The sequence below is a fragment of the Poecilia reticulata genome, linkage group LG9 (genome assembly GCF_000633615.1).
Source record: "Poecilia reticulata strain Guanapo linkage group LG9, Guppy_female_1.0+MT, whole genome shotgun sequence".
NCBI lineage: Eukaryota > Metazoa > Chordata > Actinopteri > Cyprinodontiformes > Poeciliidae > Poecilia > Poecilia reticulata.
In genome coordinates, this window is record NC_024339.1 from 18,146,670 (window position 1) to 18,171,524 (window position 24,855).

At 39.1% G+C, this 24,855-nt stretch overlaps 1 protein-coding gene and 1 long non-coding RNA gene across 3 annotated transcripts in view; one reads left to right on the plus strand and one right to left on the minus strand.

Moving 5' to 3' along the window:
• The window catches only part of ptch1 (patched 1), a 63,838-nt gene extending 52,033 nt beyond the window's left edge, over window positions 1-11,805 (plus strand). Inside the window, exons 20-24 of one of the 2 annotated variants that reach the window (XM_008418343.2) lie at window positions 50-192; window positions 5,523-5,622; window positions 6,194-6,553; window positions 6,630-7,194; window positions 8,181-11,805. In XM_008418343.2, the coding sequence (XP_008416565.1) occupies window positions 50-192; window positions 5,523-5,622; window positions 6,194-6,553; window positions 6,630-7,193 (1,167 nt within the window). In that variant the 3' untranslated portion in view covers window position 7,194; window positions 8,181-11,805. Of the gene's footprint in view, window positions 1-49; window positions 193-5,081; window positions 5,118-5,522; window positions 5,623-6,193; window positions 6,554-6,629; window positions 7,195-8,180 lie in introns of those variants that run through there. The other variant, XM_017306869.1, reaches the window with a different exon arrangement.
• Window positions 11,806-19,454: 7,649 nt separating this feature from the next.
• LOC103470156 (uncharacterized) lies at window positions 19,455-20,430 on the minus strand. The gene is made up of 2 exons (XR_534459.2): window positions 20,108-20,430; window positions 19,455-19,731 (listed from the first exon to the last, which is right to left on the minus strand). It is a non-coding gene; the product is annotated as an uncharacterized LOC103470156 (long non-coding RNA).
• Window positions 20,431-24,855: the final 4,425 nt, after the last annotated feature.

The window sequence follows — 24,855 nt, forward strand, 5'->3', positions numbered from 1 at the left end:
AAAAAAAAAAAAGAAAAAGATTTGAACTGTATGTTTGTCTGTATTTTAGGCATTCCTGACAGCTATTGGGGATCGTCACAAACGGGCAGTGCTGGCACTAGAGCACATGTTTGCTCCGGTGCTGGATGGTGCCTTCTCCACTCTACTGGGTGTCTTAATGCTCGCAGGCTCCGAGTTCGACTTTATCGTCAGGTGAGTACCAAAAGACTTTGTCATTGGATTGCACTTAAAGGTTATCATATGGCAGTTGTGTGGCGTCCACAGTCTGTTGAGACCTTGTCTAAACCTGCATTTTGCAGGAATGTCCCTGAGCCACCACTCATGCATGAAGGCCTTTCTCTTTCTGCCTCTTCCTCCATCGGTCTTTTTGTTTTACACAACCTATATCTGCACTGCATGCTCTGTTTCTATAAACATATGTTTTTTTTCCTGGCATGAGATAACTTTTTATCTTTATTGTTGAAAGAAGATCCCGCTAAAAAAAATTGCAGAAAATGTTTTTATCTCCATCCTTCTCCAAGCCAATATTCAGTATTTCCTTGTGTTGAAACAATTGAAAGATGGACTTTCACATACCGGGATTCACTGCCCGGTGTGTGGGCTGCATGCATCCAAATGTATCTGTTCTTATTACTTTCAGACGAAAGGAAGCTTCAGTTTTTTTATTGCTTGTTTGTTTGGGGTAGCAAGGGAGATGACTGTAGAGAAGGATATTAAAATAAACTACAACTGTTGAGTCTCTCTGTCGGACGCCAGGTTTTAAGCATTCTGTACGTTCCTCTCTGGACTATTATAGGAATTTTCCTCTAAACAAATAGGCTCAGTGCATGCATTCTTCTTTGCACTTAACTGTACAAATTTGTTGACCTGTTCCTTTAAGAACTGGAAGCAATGAACTCCATCTGATCTGCAATTACACAAACTGTGCTCATGTATGTACATGCCAACAGTTACACGCAGTCCCTACATATAGACACACGCATACACACACCGCCATGCTCCCTGACCCTGTAATCATTGGGGTCAATGATGGCATGCCTGCACGTCCACGCATACACACACACACACACACACGCGTATCCAAACACACAAACTCTGGAGGCCAATGGGCCTTCGCTCCTCACCTCCAGCGGTGTGCTGCGCCTCTGGCTTCTGCCTCGGTCTGGGAGCCTCCATTTAAAGGTCCTGCTGTTGTCAGAGCAAACAAAGCGGCGCCCCAAGACGGTGCAATAACAACAGGGCCCGGCTCGTATTTTTCTGCATGCGCTGAAAGAAATGTTTCCCTAGCTTTCGCTGTCAGCCCTGTGAATGTTTTCACTCTAAACAGTCCGGCGGGACTCACTGCCCGGTATGTGGGCTGCATGCATCCATATGTACAGTAGATGTAATTCGAGCAATGACATAGCATTTACCAGTGCTGGTGTTTTAGATTGATTTACAAGAATGGTTTTGATGTGTACTAAAAGTAAGACATGGATGCCTTGAAGCAGTAAAAGTGCACGTGTACGCCTGTCGCAATAAATGATAAATCAATTAATCGCACGATAATTAAACCTATCGACCTCATTTTAATTATCGGCTTTATCGTCTCTTCCTGCCTTTTTTCTTTGTTAATGATACCGATTTAAAAAAGGCTCAGCTCTGATGCTCTGCACTGACCCTCCATCCCTCATTTCCTTAGTGTAATGTCCAGCGCACATTACACGAGTTGTCGGCCGATTGTCGGCCCATTTTCTAAACCACACATTAGCCGAAGAAATCCTAGGTATAACGGTTCGATCGGGTTTGTTGTGCCGTGTGGTGTCCAGCCACATGGGCACAAAATAATGGCTACAAGTCCAGTTAACTAATTTTAATATCAGGCATTAATCAATGCTTTACTAGAATCTACCTGCAATGCATATGGCTAGAGTCAGCGTAAAGTCCTGACTGAATGAAAATCATTATAACCTATTTATGTCACGTTAACGAAGAACAGCTGAAAACTTGCCGGGTTTATCAACTGCGGTAGCAATTTGGCTCCAATACTCCCCCCCCTTGTCATTTCTATATTCTTTGCACGAAATGTTGAATATATATTAATGTTGTTTCTACATATTATCTCCAATGTCCCTGGATTTCGGGTTGCACCGTGTCAGCTGTTTGGGATTCCCCTCCGTAATTTCCCCTCAGCGCGGAGGAGAATCCGTGCTTTCTGATTAGCTACCTGTCACATTCAGCGTTAAGCTCCCAGTCGGGGAAAACCCCTGATTTAGATCGGAGCGACCACTACGATCTAAATCACACTGCAGGATGATCGGTTACAAAATCACCAGCGACAATCTTAGATCGGCCAACGTTCTAAGATTGTCATAAGGGGAAAATAGGGACAAAAAAATCGTGTAGTGTGAACTACTCCATTAGGTAGTGTGATGTGCCCATCTTCTCTATTTAAATCTAGTGATTACTGAAGGGCAATATAGTATACAGACTTCATAATCTGCACTCTTTTGGTTGAATGCAGTATTTATTTCCACTTTGGGTTTATGTTGTTTAGTTTTTATTCAAGTATGTTTTTGGTTAATGGAGACTGAGAATCCTTCTTGTTTTTGGTTGTTTATTTTATTTAGTTTATCATTTCCAGTGTTATGTGTTCTTTTGAAAATAAAGTGTCCTCTATCTATGGCAGGAAATCGCATGCATTATTGGTTATTTCCATTAAATCAGTGTCAAAAGGTCTTGAAACTATAATTTTTTAGACAATCGTCCAGCAAAATTTGTTATCGTGACAGGCCTATGCACGTGTGTGGTCAGAGCTCCACCAGAAAGAAGGGAAAGTAGGTGGACTCGAGGCATGATAAATCAGCTCAGATTTTCTACCTCATGGCTCTCAGGACACTCATAAGTTAACTAATTGGACAAGAATTTGAATGAACTAATCCATCCAGGTTCCTGTTTCAGTAAAATAAATCATATTAGCGAGTCCCTTACTTGACACAGTTTATTTATTGTTTTTATGTAATTCAATTTAATCACCTGTTATTCATTTTTATAAGCCAAAAATTACATCAAATGTTTAATCATTTGGACCTTTCCTTCCCAATTAACTTCAAGCTAAAGGTTTGCAAACAGTATGTTCAAGCTAAGTGGCTTAATGCAGTTCCGATGTTGTCATTAACAGTCTGGAGTCTGATCCGAGTTCTTTTTTCCAGGTCCGAAATAGTATCAAAAGTATTCTAATGTCGGACCTCATTACCTTACTACTGTGTAAATGTTTCCTTTCCTCTGTCCTTCCATTCTGTACTGTGTCCATCATTCCTATCTCCTTTTTCCATTATGTCTTTCTTTTTTCTTTTTCCCTCTGTTTTTTTCTTCCCTCTTTTCTTCTGTCAAACCGCCATTCGTTGTGTCTTTCTGGCCTTCCTTTCTTTGTGGTGTCCTGTCATACTGGTAACTTTCCTTGTGTCCTTGTGTCCTTACTCCATTCCTTTCTTATTTATTTCCTTCAGTTCTTTCTTATGTCCTTAACAGGCCCTTTCTTCCTTCCTTGTGTTTGCACCCCGTCTTCTATCTTTCTTTTCTTATTTGTGTTCTTTCATCTTTACTTTCTTGTGTGATTTGTTCTTTTCTTGTTTTCTGCCTCCTACCTTCCTTTCTTGCCTCATCCATCCATCCATTTTCTATACCCGCTTCTTCTTGCAGGGCTCTTAGGGGGGCTGGTGCCCATCTCATACTGGTGACAGCCGGGTTACATCCTGGATAGGTTGCCAGTTAATCACAAGGCCCCCCCCTGGCCTCGTGGCTTTCCTTACTGTCTTTCATTCTAAGTGTACTGCATGTATCGACCACTCTTCCTCTGTTTTCTTATTTTTTCTTCTCTCTTTCTTCCTTGTGTCTTTCTTGTGTTCTACATACATTTCTTTCATGTGTCCTTAAGTCTGTCTGCCCTTCCTTCCTCCCTTACAAATTTTTTGATGGTGCCATATGTAAATATGCACCTTAAATTTACAGCGAATGTTTGTTTCTTATAATTTGAAATGACTGAGAAATCTGAAAAAAGGAGTCAGAAAAAGTATGGGATTTCTACATGAAAAATGTGTAACTCTACTTTTATAACAAAAGGCAACGCAGTGCATACAACCAAGACATGAAAAACACAAACAGCCATGATGTGGCTTTCTCCATTGATTAAAATATATTCAAAATATAACCCTACCACATATGATAAATGTAGAGCAAATATCCTAACTGGATAGCTATGCAATGCAAATTTTATTGAAATAGTCCTGATTAACTAAATGCAGGACTGATCTCATTGCAACCTTCACTTAATAGTCAGCAGCCACGTCGAACCTACAAAGACTATTGTAGCAGAACACTACAGCATCATCTGTGTAGCGCACAAACAAATCAGAACCTCAAGTGATTCAGCCTCACTCAAAAGTCAAACATTGCACAGATAGGCTAGCTGCTGTGTATCTGGGTGTCCTGATAGTGTCCCTTCACATGGCTAGTGGCAAGGAGAGCTCTTTCTCATGTAGGTGACTTGATTTGAGCAAGGGCGAGATTCAGAGCAGAGAGTGTGGGGTCTTACCTGATACATACAGATTTAATTAGATGGAGGGGATTGTAGAGTGGCCGGGAATTTCACAGGAGCTTAGCTGGAAGGAAAGGAGTGAAGAAGATGGAGAGAAAAATAAAAAGATTGAGGGAAGAAAGAGGCCAGGGAAGGGTGGTGCTCTCTGGGTTTTCTTCTTTTCGTCCCTAGACTAAATTGTTTAAATTCTATACCCTTCACTTCATTTGTTTGCCCCTCTCCCTTTTTTAAACCAGAGAGGAAAGAGAGGCCCCTGTCCCTGTCCCCCCCTCACTTTATACCCCAATGTCCTCCCTCTTCAACCTCCTTTACCCCCTCCGTTCGCATTCCACTCTGCTTTGTTTTCCCCATGTTTGCTTATACACTGCACACCCAAGAGTGCCCTCACCCCAATAGCCCCACCTCCCCCTCTTCTCTCCCCCCCCCTTTTATTCCTGTGCCTTTGAATTAACCAGCTCTTGCTAATTATGCTTCCCCTTTCTTTTCTTTCTGTGGCTTCTTTAAGACTAACCCTCTTTGGCAGGACTTAGACACACACAAGGTACCTTTCTGTTCTGCTCCTCAGAACCACAGTGCACGCATCAGCTATCTGTGGGGGGTTTGTACATGTGTGTTTTGTTTGGGGAGTGGCTGGTGTCGGTGTGGAAGTATTATTTTGGGCATGTGTGGCGAATGAACCTGCGCATTTCTCTCCACGTGTAAACATCTGTGGTCTTTGGGAGTATTTTCTTTGTTTCCTCATGTTTGTCTTTGTTAGTCTAAGCAACCCTATGCCCATGCTTTTTGGCAGTGTCATCCACTTTGCTCCATGTTTGTTTTACTGTATTTTTAGAAAATGTTTTAAACAACCAAATAAATAGTAAATGCTGTTTTTCAGCATTTACAATAGGTTGACAGTTTTATTTACTCTTTTTAATCCTTTTCGTATATTTGTTTTTTATTGCAGGTATTTCTTTGCAGTGTTAGCCATCCTGACAGTTCTTGGAGTGCTGAATGGATTGGTCCTTCTCCCAGTATTATTGTCATACTTTGGACCTTATCCAGAGGTACAGTTTTTTAAATTGTACCTCACCCAGAATGCAGTCTTAATCAACCAGGGCAATTGTGTTTTTATTAATAGGAAGTAGGGATATAATTTAATTCACTCCAGGGAAGAATATTGAGTGGCAGTTTCGAGAGAAGTGGCCACTTCGTCACTAAGTCAGTGACTTCATCCTCAGCATACCAAAACAGTAAATTGTTCCAATATCATGCCAACATCCAATTACCATGACAATTTTAACTTTGTTGGTTAGTCGGTTCCTGTATTCTCAAGGGTTTTTTTTTCTAATGTGATTGATTGCTTTCAGCCAATTTGTTTGTATTCTCCTCCTTATTTGGAGGTTATGCTGATAGATTACAATACCTCACAATTTTAATCTTACCAGATGAAGTTAAATGCAAGCATTGATTGGATGATGCATTGCAGAACAAACTTAACATTTATGAGAAATATTGTGAAATCTTGTGCTGAGATCTTGAGAGTAGAGTCTTTATTGAACATTACAGTTGTGATTTTGTCAATAGAAAGGGACTTACAGATGTCCAAAAACTGATTGCCTTCCTCTCATTGGTCAGGTTTCACCCACTGATGGTCGAAGTCGGTTACCCACCCCCTGCCCAGAAGCCCCTCCTCGAGTGGTCCATTTCTCGGTCCGTCCACACCAAACCTCTGGACCCGTCACGAACTCTGGTGCAGCCACAGACTCGTCAGACTCGGAGTACAGCTCTAATGCCACAGTGTCTGGAATAAGCCAAGAGGTGCAGAACTACAACCTTTACCCTCACAGAGGACAAACTCAACCAGAGGAGCAGCACCACCACCTCCGGACCAGCAGGGGCAGAGTGGCCCGGCCAGAGGAGGAAAGAAGAGCGGGGTCAGGGCAACGGCGTTCACCGAGACAGCAGCCTGACCCCCCAGCCTATACTGTGTCTTCGGTAGGGAACTATCACAGATGGATTTTTCTTTGCATGTGTCAGATTTAAATGAGTGTCTTATTGTGGTTCTCTATAGTTTGTTCCCTCTCAGGGTTGTGATTCTGGTATCCAGCATGGCAATACTCAGCGAAACTGCAGCAGGGACCCAAGGGGCCAGCAGCACTGGCAGTCCTCGCCCCCGGCCCAACCGCGCATGGACGCTTTTGAAACTGCAACCGAGGCTGGGGGCCATCAAAGCTCTCGCAGCTACAGAGAACGTTCAGCAGGCCACAGCGGCCACTCTTCCCACAACTCGCAGCCTCATCATCACCAACAGCATCATCACCACCTCCCGCACCAACACACCAACAACGCTCCTTTTTGTCAGCCCATCACCACAGTAACGGCATCGGCCTCGGTCACTGTAGCCGTTCATCCTGTGCCATTCTCCGCCCAAGGTCCAGCTTCCTCCTTCCCAGAATACACGGGAACAGACAGTTACTGCCCATCGGGGCCAGAGGAGTCAGAATCGGCTTTCCCAGACCCCCACGTGCCTTTGTACACCCACACAGGGGGTAGGGAGGCTAAGGTGGAATCTGTGGAGCTTCAGGATTTGGAATTGGAGGCAGCTGACAGGAACCATGGCCAACAGGCTAGCTGAGGTGAGAGTTCGGTTCCTTTAGCAGATTCATAGGTAGATTTGTTTCATACACATAACTGGCTTAATCACAGACATATAACAATATTACTAGCGGAGAAATCGACAAGTCACCAGAATCAGTTTAATTCCATGACTTAGGGCTACTAAGTTGAGCTAACAAGAACATTATTTAGTGTGGAAGTTGTTACTGAAGGAAGAAGATTTAAAGGTATAATGCATGCATCAAATCATCAAATTAAAGTACTTATTGGGCAAGATTCTGAAATACAATTTGTTCATTGGCCCTTTAGGTGAATGTTAACTTTCTGATTCAGTCCCTGGTGAAGGTTTAAAAGGCTCCATTTTTAAAACTAATGAATAAAAAAATCCTTACTCCGAACTTTTTATCTTTTAAGAGCAAGACTTAAAATTTAAAAAGAACACACACATTTATATCAAAATTCAAAATAATAGTTTAAAAGGTTTAAAAGTGCTAAACAGTAAACAGTGAACCAATCAGTGGGAGTTCAAAAACAATGCAAATCTGTGGAGCTTTAAATTAAGAAAAGATTACCCTAAAGATAGGGTGCATGTTGATAAAATACCATACAAATGAAAACATTTCCTTGTTCTAAGATCGGATTTTTAATAATTACCTCTGAAACATGGCCGTTAACACATTTTAACTCTAATTCTTGAGAGCTTTTTTTAAATTTAAAACTCAGCACAAAAAACGCTTTTACTAAACATGATCTTTTCAGTTGAAATTGTTAGAGTTTTAGAGATTTTTTTCTTAACATGAGATTCATATTACTGATTCTGAAAAAGGTCTCATTTTTTTGGTTTTGAGCAGCCAATCACCAATTGGAAACTGATCTAGATGAAAATCATCTTGATTATGGTCACCAGCCTATTTCTCTGTGCATCTTTAGCAATAAAATTACCTACTTAGTGCCTGAATGTAAAATGTCTGACCATTCACCTTAATGTACATACTGTTTTTTCCAGATCTGGGGAAGAGAAGCACTATGGCCAAAGATGGACTCCCCTGTCTTGCTAAGCAGTTGACCAGCTTGGCACAACCCCACCTCTGACCCCATGTAGCGTAAAAGCTTGCCAGTGTTGCCACAATGGTGCTCAATGTTACTGTAACACAGTGGACTCTTGTTTTAGATATTTCTATCTATATTTAAAAGATGTATACATATGTAAATATAAACAAATAGTAGGTATAATTTTTTTGAGGAGCTGTACAACTCCTACTTAATAGACTGGGGCTGTATATGTTGTAGGTGTGTATGCATGAATGTGTGTGCATTTTGATTACTGTTCACTTCTCTGTGGATCTGTGCCAATAGGAAGCTCAATGTAGGACAAACATGCCTGTCAGCATTCACAGTTGCTGCTCAGAACTTTATTTTTTTTTTTTTACTAAGTACATTTTTAACACTATGCAAATCTCTCTTCAACCAGAACCAGTGATCTGTCAAGGTATATGAATGTGTGTATGTGTATGCGTGTGTGTGTGTGGGTGTGTGTGTGTGTGTGTGTCAGGTTGTGTAATGTGAAACGGCTCCATTCACCAGATGCCTCCTCAGTTCAGACTAACATTTACACTCATTTAAAACATGAGGGAAACTGTTAGAATCATCCAACAAAGCTATGGTATATCTGTTTGTGTGTGTTTTTATTATTGTATAAAGGTACGCTTGTAAAACTATTAATTTTTTTATCACAAACCTGTGGTAGATATGAAAGAATTACTGTTTTAACTCGACACGCTATGCGTGCTATTTAAAATGAGTTGGTATGAAGACATTTTAAGATTTTTTTTTCTTTTTTTTTTTTTGCCTTATTTTTATTTTAGTTACGGCCTTGAAACCTGTTTCTGCACTCAGCTTTGTATCACTGTCTGTTAGGCTGGTTGTATTTTACTGTAAGAGGTTTTGTGATGTTAAACAACCCTGGCAGGCTCAAACAGGTTCTGAGCAGCCTCAGAACCCACCTCAGAAATTAACTCTTACCTTTTTACAGGGACCTTCACGTTACTGATTCTGGAACAGGGTCAAAAAAACAAGGTGCTACCTCTGCACCTTATAAAGTGGCTTTGTCTTGTGGATAAGCTAAAGCTCAAACTATAATACTGTATGACCCGACTCAAAATGGCACTTGACTGCGTTTCATTCACAGGAATATATCTCGCTTGAAGTAGCTCTTTCTGTCCATCCAATAAGCTAGACCATACAGCCTTCGAAGGGCTAAGACCAATAAGGCCTCATATTTTGCTGTGTGTGTTTGTGTGTGTAGTGGTTTTCTACACAACTCCTGTCCTCTGCCTGGATCTGAGGCCCCCCTTTATTTCATGACAATAAAGACAACTGGTCATAGTTTGGCCACAGCTGTCCCCACTGACCTCAGCTCTTAAAAATCCACAACATAAGGCCATGACACTAATTGGACGTCTCCACTCAGCTGCTAAATTGCACAAGCCTGAGCCTTATGGGGGTGGAAGGTGGAAGAGGAAGAGTCGGGTCAGTTTTTTTTGTACCCCACCTTCACCAGATATGGCCGGTTTATGCCTGCTGGTGTCAGTGCCAGCAGGCGTACTTGTACACTTCTTGGGCCCCTTTGGTCTCCTTCCACAACAACCTTTTCTTACACTCCGACTCATTCTCGAACATTCGTAGTTTTCTTTTTTTTCTCCTGTTCACTGAGCTGTTGTGGTTCTCAAAACCCTACACACCTCTGTTAAAATATCAGGTTTTTGTGATGTAAAAATATTGGTCATAAATGTTTCAAAACCTTTTCCCCACTCAATGTGACATTTCAGCTAATAAAGAATTTAAGCTGTATGTAGGGAAACGGCACTCCAATAAGCTGGTTGTATAAACCAATGCTTCATTTTTAGTACTTAGTCTTCATTGGCAGGAGTCTGTAACCGTCCCCACATCTCAGCCTGGTAACTGTGGTGCATTCTCCTTGACAAAAGTTCCCCAAATTTATCACAATAAGCAGACATTTTCTCCCCCTTCAGATGATCCCACAGATTTACTGTCAGATTTAGTTCTGAACTATAGCGAGGCAATTCCAGTGCTTTAATTTTCCTCTTAGAAAATAAAATCATTCTGTCACTGATTCAAATATGTGTGTGGACTCGATAAAAGAAAAAAAAAAGAAAATTTCACTCATCTTTTCATTAGTTTTGGAGAAATTAGCAGTTATTGTAAATTCCAAGCTGTGCCATATTTTCTCCAGCTATTGCTGTAGTGTGCATATTTAATGCTGTGGGAATTGTTTATAGCCTTCCCCTAAGTGATACCTTTTAATGTTGAGAACATTTGAATTGTCTGTAACCTCCCCTGTGCAAACTGTGCTTTTAGCTAAAGTTGGCAAATGAACAGGCAATCCTTCTAGGACCTCTAAAATGTAACTTTGTGTAAATAGATTCACTGTAATTTAAGGGAAGTGAGATGTGAAAACAAACTAAATGCTAAAATTGAATTAAAACCGGCTTTAAGAAAGTAGTTTAAGAATGTTCACATTTTTACAAACAAGTCGGTGCGGCTTTGTATTTTTCATATTTTTTATTTAAAGAAAATTTTTGTTCCCTTGAGTTGCAAATATATGTATGAAATTTAAAATAAGGAAACCTTTTTGAAATGATTTATTAGAGTCTCACATTTTTACATCACAAAAAATAGGCATTTTAATGGGGTGTGTATTATTTGAGAGCCACTGTACATCAGCTGCTTGCCTGAAATGGGTTACTTTCTTTGTTGTTTTAGTTTTTTTTTTTTTTGTTTGTTTGTTTTTCCTCCCATTTGTCACATTGGCAGCAGCGGAGAGAATCGTAGCTGGCAACTATTTTATTCATTTCTCTGTTTGTTCTTTGTTCAATTTCTATATTTATATTTTTGTAATATAAAAATATGTTGTTTTTTATTGTTAAAATGCCAGTGGATAACAAAATGCAGGGATTTTATGTCTATTGAAAAAAACACTATTACAGTAATGTTTTTTACATTAATGGAGTTGATCTGTATAAAGTGCTTACTAATGTTAAATAGGAAGAGAAGAGTATATAACGTTTTGTTTTGTACACAACAGATCTCATCATAGCTCTTAGAGGATTTTAAAAGGAAAAAAATCAGACTTTTTCAGACTGCCATTCTTTTTTTCTTTTTTTTTGGTCACTGTTGGCGTGGATTTATGCTGTTTTCAGTTACAAAGATAAATGTATGCCATATAATTTATTTATATGAAAATTTATTTTTGTAGTGTACATAGTAGTTGTCAAGGTATTTGACAGAAGTATATTTCTAAAGAGTTTATATGTAATGATATACCATAAGAAAGAAAAAAAAAAAAGAGAGAAAAAGCCTTAAGGTGCACACTTTCATTGCTAACTGTTGTGTGAGACAACATGGCCGCCTCCCCTTCAGTATTATGTTCCGATCCTTGGAGAGAGACAGCTGTTTCTATGGGTTTATCAGAAGCTAGCCATGAAAGTAGGAATTTTGTACTAGCTCTCTAAATATTAATGTTCAAACACTGATAGAATTCTAACAAATGAAAATATAACTTATTTGTCTCTTTTGTTCATAACTTTAATAAATGGAAATTTAAAAATAAAGCTTTGGTCTTACTGTTGCTTCATGGACACCCCCTCTGACCCCTGCTTACTACCTCTATCCTCCTTCTTGACATCTGGTCTCCTGCCCCTGCAGCCCTCCCTCAAAGCCCACCCAGCTCCGCCCCTGCAGCTCCCTCCTCCACTCCCTGTTCTGTATGATTTTGATTGACAGCTTTATAGACTGCAAGGAAATTGGTTGTAGTTACAATACAGCTGGCCTGTTCAGAGTAATGAAAAAGGGCATGTGGTCCTGAGCTCACTGCACTGATGGTGGAGCAAGGAGGCCTTTGTCAGCTGCATGGGTGGCAAAGAAGAGGTTTTGGGAAGGAAGCCTTAGCTGAATTTCAACAAAGTGTCACAATCAAGACAGAAAATATGCAATAGATTTTGAAACCTGCTTGCATGGGGAAAATTGCTGACCCTGGATCAGCTGTAAGAGGAAGGCAGTAGGCATGTAATTATCTTTTAAAGCCAATAAAAGCACCAAGTTCTGCTTGCTGTCTTGGAAACGACCGCACATGTTTGCAGACCTCAGCGCTCGGATGTTGTGCATCATGTTTTGATCTTCTCTAACAAGACTTGACTTTTTTATGCTGTGGTTTCATGAGAGCGCAGAGCTAAGGTAGAAGACTAATGCAGAGTTTGTCATGCAGCAGTAAGGATACAAATACAGACAGCTGTGAATAATACAGACCAGAAGGATGTTTAAATGCTGCTTGTTTCCCCCTAGTATCTAGAGAGCCTTTCCGAAGTATTCCTAATCTCTGAAGTTTCCCATATTTTGTCGTGTTGGTACCATATCACAAACTGTATTGTATTTTATTGGGATTTAGATAGACCAACTCGGAGTAGTGCATGTTTGTAAAGCTGCAGGTCTTTCAGGATATACCTCTACCAGCTTTAGAGATGGAATTGTTTACCCATCATCTTCCTGCAAAATAGCTTAAGCTCAGTCAGATGGGGCTGAGAGCCTGCGGAGACATCAGTGCTCTAGTCTTTCCACAGCTTCTCAGTTGGATTTAGGTCTGGACTTTGACTGAACCATTCCTTGGTGTATGCTGAGGGTTGTCCTGTTTGAAGGTGAACCTCAACTGTGGAAAAACAGTCCACAGTCCTGCAACCTCTAATAGGTTTTCTTCAGGAATTTTCCTGTATTTAATTGCATTCCATTTACTTTGGCCAACTTCCTAACTTCCTTGCGTCTGCAGAAGAAAACCTCCCCACAGCATGATGATGCCACCTCCATGATTTTCCATTGCAATAGTGACTTCAGGTTGATGTGATCATGTAGTGTTTTGCTTGGCAACTAATTTTGTGTTAGTCTGCTACATAAAATCTTGACATTTTGAAGTTGCTGCTTTTAACAAACACATTGGACAAAATGTGAAAGTGATTTACAGAGTAGTGACGCTTTACCAGAACACACATTTTTCTAAAAGTGCAAGACATCCTAAAAAATGAATGTGCCCACCCAAAGCTTGCTTCTAAGGGACATGGTTCATTGAGTTGCAATGTTGTTAAGATTTCTTTCACCAGAACTCCCCTCATCTGTTCGAGGACCCCAGGTCACCAAACCAAGACACCCCCCCTCCAAATGGCCCTGCCTTACCCTTTAACCCCCCCTTACCTCTTGTTTCCTCACAAACACATCTGCACATGCATACACACACTCTTAAACTCCCCTCCCACTCTGAAGAGTGCTTCACTGAGGCTAACAAGCTCAAGGTTGTTAATGAATAAGTGTTTCCGGTACCTGTCCTTAAAGCCAACAGAAAGGGGGTTTGGAAAGATGGGGGAAGCATAAAAGTGGCGGCAATTAGGAAGTTTATTCCCTTCTGGACTAGTGGAGTGTTAGCCATGGCTTTCTGCCCAGCTCGCCTTGACAACAGAGCAGACATTCAGCTAAGCTTATCTTTCTTTATGTAACTTTTTTTTTTTTTTTGCCTTCTTATCTGCAACCTACATTTGTAAATGCAATTATAGAAAAGGATTTCCTGGTTTTTGTGTTTAGCTCCCTCTTTTCCATCTATCCATCCCCCACCTCCCAACCCCTCCTTCTCTCCATCGCTCACTTATTCCCTGAAAGGCTTGTCCATCATCACATGCCGGCAGAGCTAAGCCCTCCAAGTGTATACTTTGCTCCACATGAATGATTGCTCTGTTGACATGACTGCACGGGACACACACATGCATGCGCGATCGCTCCTGCCAAATCCAGGGCCTGGTTTGCACATTCTTTATGAACAGGGGAGTTTTAAGAATAAATCTGCAGGAAACATCACATGGTGTGTTGATATGACTCCAGATCCAAACTAATAGGGGTTTTGCCTTTGGGGGCCTTAGAGACACCTTGAAAAGCGTTCAACCATGAACCTGCTTTTGTGTCTGTGCCTGCTTGTCTGTGGGCGATAACAAACTTCAGAACAAGTACTTTTAGCGTGATTGACGTCAAAGCCATGGGAGCTTTGCAAGTGTTCGACCTTAAGTTGCAGAATTTGACTGCACTAAGGACAAAAACTGTGTATTACAGCTGCCAGTGGGTTTGCAGATTTTATATTCTACACAGAAGAATAGACAGAGAAAATCAAATATTTACATCCTGATATTACCTACACTGTAAGAAAGGAGAGGCTTTTTTTTCATACTTTTTGGCATTAGATAAGATTAAGCTTAAGCTTTCCTCCTTTAGGACAGTTTTGATTACTTCAACTCAAATAGCTGTAGAAGGTTTGTTCACTCTTCTGTAACCTATCTTTGATGAACCAAAACATCATGTCTTGCTGCCCTAAGTTGGTTCCTAGAAAAGTCAACACCCATTTAAAAATTTTGAAGAGGAAAGATTGCTCATCGATGAAGAAAAATGAGTGAGGAACGGAAAAAGTATCATTCTAAAAATATTCAAAAATTATTTCCAACCTGAAGTGTTTTCAACATGATTTAAGTAATGAACATCTTCTAGATTTGTTTCATCTTGTCACTTCCAAAAGTAATTTCCAACGTACAGTTCCTTGAAAAGGTGTTGAATTTGTTTTTTTTTTGGGGGGTTTTTTTTCACTTTTTGTGGTGTTGCACAAATTTCACATTTTAATGTGACTTAATGTGCTGCACAAACATAAGGGAGCTCATAACCATGAAATGGAATAAAAAGTATGCATTATTTCAACTGTTTTTACAAAAGAAAAAAATCTGAACAACATAGCATGTATTTGTATTCAGCCTTCTTTAGTGTGACATTACTAAATTAAGTCTAGTGTAAATAAATTAAAATGAATTCAATTTAAATTCAAAAATATTATATTGATCCCAAAAGTGCAGATAAACTACTTTTGTAGGCGGTGATGGCTGTGGGGAGGAAGAATCTCCTGTAGTGGTTTGGGTTACATGAATTTAAAGAAACCTTTAAATTTGACTGTCTTTACAAAATCTTTATCGTGAAATTCATTCAATTTGAAAGATGCTGTAGAATGTATTACTATATCAAAATCAGTTTTATTGCATAAAAGCAAGAAATCTTACTTTGGTTCAGAGATTCAAGTAGTCTTTGTATGTTTTTTTTCTATCTTTTTAAATCCTGCATTAGCAGCATTCACTGACGACGTTCAAATCTCCCACACAATTATGCTGCTGCACTATCAGTGCTGTTTTACAAAGGTGATCCTCTTCTAGTTTAAGTGAACATGTTTTAACCTACTCACAGTTGGTAGAACTGTTGGTTCAGAAACTTTATTTTTCCTCAATAACTCTGTAAACGGTTATGAAGTATTTGCTAAATACAGTTTTTGAATACACCATTTGAGCTTTCCAGGAACTGTTTGATGAATGGAACAAAACTTGGGAAGCAAAGCGCCATTCGGATCTGGGAGAGCAAGGGAAGCACTTCCAACTTTAAGAAAGAGCCGACATGATTCACTGCGCACTGCTTAGCATTCAGAATCATCAAGTATGCGAGACAATCAGCTGCAGAGCTAACAGTTGGATTATTCTCACTGCCTTCATCTGGGAAAACGAAAGACATAAATCCAGCTGTGTAATAAATTAAAGAATTTTGTTGGTTGTTTCTTTCCATACAGTGCCTTGCAGAAGTATTCGGCTTACATTTTTCTACATTCTCACAAAATACAACCACAAAACCTCTGTGTATTTCATTTTGATTTTATGAGATAGATCACCGTAAATACGCCATGAAATAGAAGGAAAAAAGAAGAAGAAGTAAAACTTTTCTTCAGCTTTATACATCTATGTCCTGACAAACTCAAAGACATCATGATCATCTGACCAGAACTCCTTCTTTCACGTTTGCTGTGTCCTCTGGGAGGCTTTTGGAAAGCTCTAAAGGAGATTTCTTATTGTTTTCTTTTAACAATTGCTTTCTACTTGCTACTTTCAACTGTTGGACCAATGAATTAATCCACCTATGGAGCTCTGCGACTCTTCTGGAGTTCCTTCAGGCTTCATGACTGCTTCATTGATGAAAGTTCTCCTTATTTGGCTGGTCAAACAACCACACCTCACTTCTCCGATTAATTTTTTTAAAATGTCTCCATCCATCTTCATAATAATGTGATTCTTTTGAGTTAGTCTCCCACCTGAAACAACCCATGACACAAAATGTGGAAATGTTTAATTAGGCTGGACCTAACCACTCTGCTCAGAGATAAAACACTTTGATTTTCGAACACCCAGGGATTAAGAAGGGACGTATAGAAATACCCAACGAATTGTAGGTGATTAAGCATAAGGTGTAACCTAGCCATAGGGAATGGCCAGAGAAAAGACTGGGAGTTAAGACGAATGGAAAAATGGAGGAAGAGGAGTAAAACGAGAAGGGTTGGTGGGTGGGTGCCGGTTTGTGCAGGGAGTAGCCGTATGAGAATAATTATAATGACTGATGTTGTTTACTCCCATTTCCCTTCGCATCATTTATTCTGTTGAGGTAGAAAACCCACCCAGCCCCCTTTGCATTTTCTTTTTGCGTTACAGACGAGCGCTCCAGAGTGGTGCCAAGCCAATGTCACAATCTCCCCCTCATCCATTTACACTGGAAACATTTATCCTGCCCTCAGCTTTCTGCACTCCTTTACTTCTGTTCTGCTTCCATCTGCCTTTGCCTTTATCCATCTTGTTCCATTCCCTTTCTCTTCATTACTGCTACGGGTGCGAATGCTCCGCACACATGTGAGATGTTAGCATGATGTACGTCCGTTTACACTGAGGAAGACAAATTGAGGTTGGATGGTGTCACGCTTTCTTCCTTTTGTTTAATGTAGTCCTGGTGGGCACTCACACACGGAACCAGATGAGCACCCCACCACCCTCTTCCTTGTTTAAACTGTGCTGTTTGTCTTTGCCAGAAAACATGCAACATTGTATGGAAACAGATGCGTCATTCTAAACACCATGTAGGGGGGAGAGTCAGTCCGGGAATAAGGGAGATAGAAAGAAACCCACAACTAAATATTTTCATGTGTGACTGAGATTGTTGAGCAAATTTACAGTTTTCTCAAAGTCAAAGTAGATGCCATAAACATTTTTTGAAGCCCTAAGCTGGAGGTCGTAAGGAATAAAAATAAGGCTGAAAATTTTCTAAAATAGAAAAGAAAAGAAAGCAGTATATTTGAGGAGGGTCTTTTCCAGGGTGATGATGGTATCCACTTTGGAATTTACTAATGATCTGCCCATTCACAAAGAGGCGAGGAGAGGAGAAATATTTTTTTTTCCTTCCATCTGCGCTTATTGATTCTGGCACCATGACAGACACCTAATGAGGAACAGGACATGGAGAAAAGCTCTGAAGACCCTTAGAGGGAGATTTCGCCCGTGTGTCGAGACAGACTAACAGAAAATACATAGCACTGCACTGATATGCATCAACGTTGTTGAGCTTCCCTAAGAGGACACAGAGAAGGACAACGATGGACATGAAAATTAGTAAAACCACTGACCTGCACTGCTGTTATTTTCTGGATGACTCAAATTGTTAAGAGATTTTGTCCATTAGTATGTTTTGTTAGTTCATTACAGTTTGCAGACATTTATTCACAGTGCCTTGCAAAATTATTCATAGCTCCAGAGTAATCTTGCATTTTGTCAAGCTATAACCACCGTCTTAAGTGTATATTATAGGGACTTTATGTGATTATTCTTAGATTATAAAAAACTTAATCTCAGGCACATCAGACCACCTAAAAGCCAAATTGTTTCCCCCTGACTAAAAGTGCTTGATTGCCTTCTTTGGGCTATGTCCCTCAACAGTGATGTCTTTCATATTTCTCTGTGTGTTTTGTATTTTATTAAAATATATCTGTAGCCTTTGGTGACCAGTTGTGAGACTCCCAGAGACACATGCTCTCAGTTGAATACCTACATGTGCACACTTGAGCTTAAACAAAGACTCAATTAGAGTAAAAGCTATCAGAGAAGCATTTTAGAGCAGGAAGTGTGTAATTATTGCAGACAGAGGGGCAGATAGATGGATGTGTTTGTGTTTAACACTCCCACTCAATTTCCCTGCAATCTACTGGAGTAATAGAAAGCAGGTGTCTCACTCTCCGTCCCTCCTCCTCTCCCTTGAATTTGCTCTCTCGTGTGTTGGTGTGAGAGTAAGATATGTCATGGTAAAAATGGATAAAAAGCTCTGGTGTCAGGTTGTTGAACTCGTGGGATAAAGTGAACATTCAAACAAGTTCCTGTTAGTTTTTGAATGGACTTTCATTTCAGATTTAGTCTTTTCAAAACCCACAGGTTCAAAAACTACAAAGACAGTTTGAGTTAAACACAGTCTCAGGCCGTGTAGGTTTTAGTTTGGTAGTCGCAAAAGTTTCAATGAAACAACGTAATATCAATCAATAAAACATAATAGTAAAGTCGATTTACTGCTATTTGGATTTTCTGATCCTACAAGACAAACTCTGAAGTTGAATTGACTTGGCTACTGAAACAACAGAGCTTAAACATGACGACTGCAATGCATTAACAAAGATGAATTGTTAAATCATTGCATAACTTAAAAATCTGAAATAAACAAATAAAGTCTATAAATATTTAACAAAAAAGCAAGATATAGAAACTAACAAGTTAAAATTTAAATTCAATATGTAATAGAATATTAAAGTTGTAAATAACCTTATTTTGAAAGAACAAAAAACATATTGAAATTATGACGCATAGGCAATAATCTGCCATTGTTTTGTGACATATTCTGTACTCATAATCAATAAACTAAAATATCCATTTTGTCACATTAAAAGTGTTTTTAGTATACAATTACCTTTAAGCAGGCATTAAACATGGTTTTCACAAACCTCTCATATTTGTAATAAAACTGTTTTAGTGGTCTGATGCAACGGTCTAATTCAAAATGGGAAATTATCAAATTTAACGGAAATATAAACTAGAAGACATCAGTCTCTGCAATTTATTAAATGGAATTCTATTAATGAATTTGCTTACTGAAATATATGAAGTTGTCATTAATATTCTAATTTAATGTAATTTATCGACGGTATATGTGTCGATCATGTTTCAGTGCATGATGAAATATTTTAAACTGTCCACTACCTGTGCCTTATTAGTGTTTTCACTGCCTACTAATGCACCAATGGGTAGACCTTTGAAGCACAACACTCGTATGTAAAAATTAAAGAGTTAAATGAAGATGTATGCAGCTGGTTTTTGGTAGTACTGTTGCCTTGCAGCCAGAGGGTACTGGGTTCAAATGCTGATCTGACGTTTTGGACATTCTCTTCCTGCATGTATGGGTTGTCTTCTGGTACTCCAACTTCCTCCCATGGTCCAAAAACATGACTGTCACACGTGACGTCTTCCCATGATCCTCTATGTCTCTGTGTTTCTCTGTAATGGACTGGCAATTTGTCTGGTGTGCGCTCTGCCTCTTGCCCAATGACTGCTGGAAATAGGCACCTAATCCTGCAAGGGTTAGCAAGCATAGACAATAGATGGGTTCAGTAGGTTTTTTTTAAACAACTGAAATATTTTTTTATCAGTGACAAACATATTTTGTCCTTTGCTTTCTACTTCAGATTCTATTGGTAATCATTTACCATTCATTAATTTGCTGAATCTAGTCACTTTTGGACATCCGTAGTGGTAGTTGCCAATGTGAACTCTCAGCAGCTTGCTGAGTGCCAAACAGAGCAGAGAGAGCGCTAATTACTTCGCAGGACACACAAAAATAGTTAAGGTAGGCAGAGTTGGCTTGAAAATTTAGTAAAACTGAATTAAATAAGATTCCAACCAACTATGAGATTATTGATCATTTGGTATGTCAAAGTGCAGCTCTCACTATGCAGAGAATGCAACAGTGCAGGTTTGGTGCACACTGTACTTGTGTCTTGTGGACGCAGTGCTGTTTCACATTGGTCACAGCATCACTCGCCTTTTCTCCACCAATCCTCAACTTCCTTCCTTAGCAATAAAGAAGGATGCCTGGAAACATAAACAGTGAATCCATGTGACTACATTTGTTTGTTCTTAAAATGGTAGATGGAATGCAGTAGGTACATGTTTGTGTTTTTATTATGTGTCCATGTGAATTTTGTCCTCAGAAGCAGAAGACGGCATAAGAAGCAATGTCAAAAGTGTTGTGTAAGAGATGATTGTTTTCCTCAAGGCAGAATATTGCACACGTTTTGTGTCTTGCCCACACCAGCAGAGGAGGCTCCCCAGATTTGTATGTCCTTTTTGAAGTGCTTTGTGCAGGGCATTTCTTTTCATCTTCTGCATTTTTGTGCAGTGAAACACAAAGTCAGGGATTGATGTATGTTACCACTATTTTAAACCATCTTTATTCCAGATGTCTTATATCTTTTTTCCATCTACAGCTGTAATACAATTGGCAGGAGAGTTTAAGTGCTGTCAATCACCATCTCATGTGGCTGCTCATCCTCCCTCTCCTTGCTTTGTGCTGCAGCTAGCACAGCCTGTTATTAATGCTCAGTCTGGTTAGCATAGCTACCAGTGATGGCAGATAAACGGTTTTTCTGCAACGGTAAGTTGTTTCTCCCCCGTTAGCATATTTAGCAGTGAGTGAATGAGGTTGATTGACAGCACTAAGAGCATCCTACTGGTTCTGATTGGTTGTTTTTCTTTAGCTAGCAGTAGTAGTTCAGGAAGGAGATAGAGGTAGGGTTGCCACCCGTCCCGTAAAATACGGAATTGTCCCGTATTTGGCTGTTAAATGTTGCGTCCCGTATGGGACGCGATTTGTTCCGTATTATATAAATGTCCGAAAGACACGCCTATCACACACTAAGTGTAACAATAATGACCAAAACAAAACACAGGAAATATTAAGGTCAGCTAAATTGTCGTGGCGGGAGCGTAGCCATAATATATATATATATTAGTGTATATGTTATATTATATCTATGGGCGAGAGCCACACAGGACCCCAGAACGCTATGGACCAATAGACATCATATACGTAGACGCCTCATGGAGCTCTGAGTCGTACGTAACAGTGTCCGCCATCTTCTATGTGGCAGCAGAGCAATCGGAGCTCCTTAAGTCCTGTGCTGTGTGGACTTGTTTCAACTGTTTTACGAAACAAACTGGATTCATTGGCATTACTTTTTACATGTAAGGATGAAAGATCAGAATTACTTGACTTTGCAGCCAGAAATTCGCTTCTAAACAACCGAAAAATATTTCCTATGTAGCTTAATTGGCCCGAAGTAACCAATGATTGTCAGGCAGCTAACATTTTCATACTGTTTTCTAATGAGAGAGAGCTGATGAAAAACCGCTGTTAGAGGAGAAGTGCATTAAAGATCAGGTTTTGTGAGGAAAGATCAGTCAGGATCAGAACTGGAGCTGCTGTTCTTCAGTCTGTTTCCCAGCTCAGCTTCATCATGTCGGTATTTAGCTAATAAAGATGCTACGAGTCAGAGCCCAACATGCTGAAAATGTCTTTTTCTGAATGTGAAGGCAACATATATTGATGATATTGATTTCTATTTCACTTTTGGATAATTTCTCTTTTCTCCTTGGCTGTAGCCTGTGAACCAGGACGTCTCAGAAGTCATTGGAGTTCTCCCAGTGTGACCAGCAGACTGAAGTCCTGCCTGTGACTAGTGTTCCCAGTATAATAAATAAATGTTTTATTCTTTCACTTTTTGTTTTTTTAATATCTCAATCTGAAGTATTAGTGTATTAATACAGCTTATATAATGAAATAAAAATAATTTACTCTGTTAGAATTATTTTCACTCTTTGCTGTCAATAGCAGAGTTGACATACTGTAATATTTTTTTTCTGGAAAAAAGTAAGAAAAATATGTAGTTTAATGTTTGACAATGACTGATTTATAAATCAAAGTAATTTCTCAATGTATAAAAAACACAAGAAAATTATTTGTTGTCTTGAAACGTTAAATGTACATTAAATTATGGAATCACGTAAATATATACTTTAATTAAACCCTGTAAAAGTGTCTGTTCATCAATGTCAATATAAAAATTATCAGAATAATTTCTTTCAAATAAAAACATTGTGCTTTTTATTCAGAAATGCCCCAAAACAATTAAATAATCACATCAAAAGTTAGAAACTCTGTCTTTAGTAATTTCTTAGATTACCAAATATACAGGGCCGTGCAGAGACCACTAAAGGGGCAGGTGCTCAAAAAAGAAAAGGGCACATCTAACCGTATTTTAGGACAGAATATTAACAAAGCCTCTCAGCTTTCAAAGTTTAATAAACAATGATAAATTACAAAATTGTGAGATATACAATCAAAGCTAAAGAGAATTTCTACATAGAGCATACAACAATGCATATGTAAAATATTTTATTAGTAATTTCTTTCTGCAGGTCTATTTTGTTATAGGAAAGTATTGCAATATTCAAACCCGCAATTTAGMAAGATATGTAAATCAGAGCTGGACCACCAGACATATTTTGTCTTTACAGAATTACACTATTAAAAATATAAACAAGGGCACAATGCAACCTTTTAGTGACTGTAATCTATAAAAAAAATAGCTGCCTGTTTGCTGCAGTGGAGATGAAGACGGTTCATTCAGGAAAGAGGAGCTGCATCAAACTTTAACGTAGAACTGCAGGGGAAAAAAAACAAAAAAACAAAAGCAAATATTTAATTGTTAATGTATGTCACCATGAGAAAAGCCTACTGAGTTTTGCTTAAAAAACTTTTTTAAACATTTAAATCACATTTGTCTCATAAAGTGAATTTTTTTTTTTGCAAAACAAACTTATTTGCACTTGTCAGAAATCTTTTCTTAATATTCTAAGGTTTTGTTTGTGATTCAAAGTTTTGCTTGTGATTCTCACATGAAGTCGTGGGCAGGGCTCAAAATCACAATAAAAGATTTCTGATGTGTGCAAATAAAAGTTTATGTTAGGCAAATAACTTTTTAAGTTCACGAGACAAAAATTTGTTATTTAATTTTTAAAAGAAAGTGTTTTAAACAAAATGATTTGTTTTTTAAAAAAGAAATTACAATTCCAAAAGTTTTGATTACAATTTTATTCTACTTAACTGACGTTAGTTTTTTTTTCTCCATTGAATAATTGGGAGGAAAAAAAAATTTACTTCATACTCTGCGAACCAGACCCTAAACTTAAAGTCTGGGTTGAGTTTTTTTCCCCTTCATTAATGACACTTTTATTACATTCATTATATCTATCATGGTAATTCAGGGTGAGTTATTTTTAATTCTAAATGAATATCATTGTTGGACTATTATTTAAGTGTTATTCTCCTTCAGGATACATTTACCTAATGCCAGAATAAATGAAATGTACATTAAGTAGCAAAGGAAATTAGAAGATGGAACATATATCCATTATGGAGATGATCGGTTTTGGACGGGCGATGTGCTCCTATTGCTTAATAAATACTAAAGAATGACCGTTATCACTAACGGTACTTTTAGTTATCTTGCTTTGCTAGCAAAATCGTTAGCTAGCAGCTAGTTTATAGCACAACAACAGCCTAATGTCTGTATGATAAAATACTGAGTCGATAGATAAGAACAGTTTCTCCTCACCTGGCTGTCTCCTCCCGCTCAGTAGTTCTTCAGAGAAAGGCAGACGCAGAGGCCTGTCAGTGTCTGTTGTATTTCATTACCTCTCTGCTTAAACCGCGACTCCGAGCTGAAGCAGAAACGATACTTCAACATTTTTCCGTCATCTGACAAGTAGCAAGTCTACTCCACTTTATTCACCAAAAACGTTTTTTTTATTCACCAAAAACGTTTTTTTTATTCACCAAAAACTGTTATGTAATCTGGAACGTTCGGTACGTTTAGCTCCAGTTAGCCGCCTTATCTCACTGCACGAGAGGCAACTGCGTCATGCGTCACGGGCAAAAGGTCAAAGGTAACAAGGTGACCAGAGGGCTTATGTTGTACAAAAAAATAATAAATGAATAAAATAAAAAATAATAATAATAATAATCATCATCATCATTTTAGTACATGTTATGTGTCACAAGAGGGCTTAGAAAATAATAATACAAAAAAACAAAAAAAAAATTTGACCAAAAGGGCACTTGGGGGCAAGGAGCAAAAAGGGCAGGTGCTCAAGCACCCCCAGTCTTCCCCCTCTGCACGTGCCTGCAAATATATTTGTGTGTGTGAGAAAATGTGTCAATGACAGGTATCAACTTAAAATACTTTGTAGAACGGCACTTTATAAAGTTCGATCCATTTACTTGTATTAGCTTACTGGCTTACTGACGTCACAGCGTCCTTCACATTCAATATGGCGGACGCTGTGACGTATCTCAGCAACGGGCCGACCCGCTCCATGAGGAATGTCTATGTACAAACCGACGTTGTTGTCACGGTTGCCTAGAGACGGACACTACGCAACCGCGGTGAGGTGCTGTTAACCCGGGTCTTTTTTACAACGTTCTCCACCCGACTCTTCCCCTTACTTGGAAGTAAAACCTCTCATAAAGATACAGACGTGCGAGGGAAGACGCAAATCCTAGGCTGAATAATGTTAGTGAGGATGAACACAGGCAATTAAAAAGAATGTGTCCATCGTGGCGCAGTGTGCTGCTGT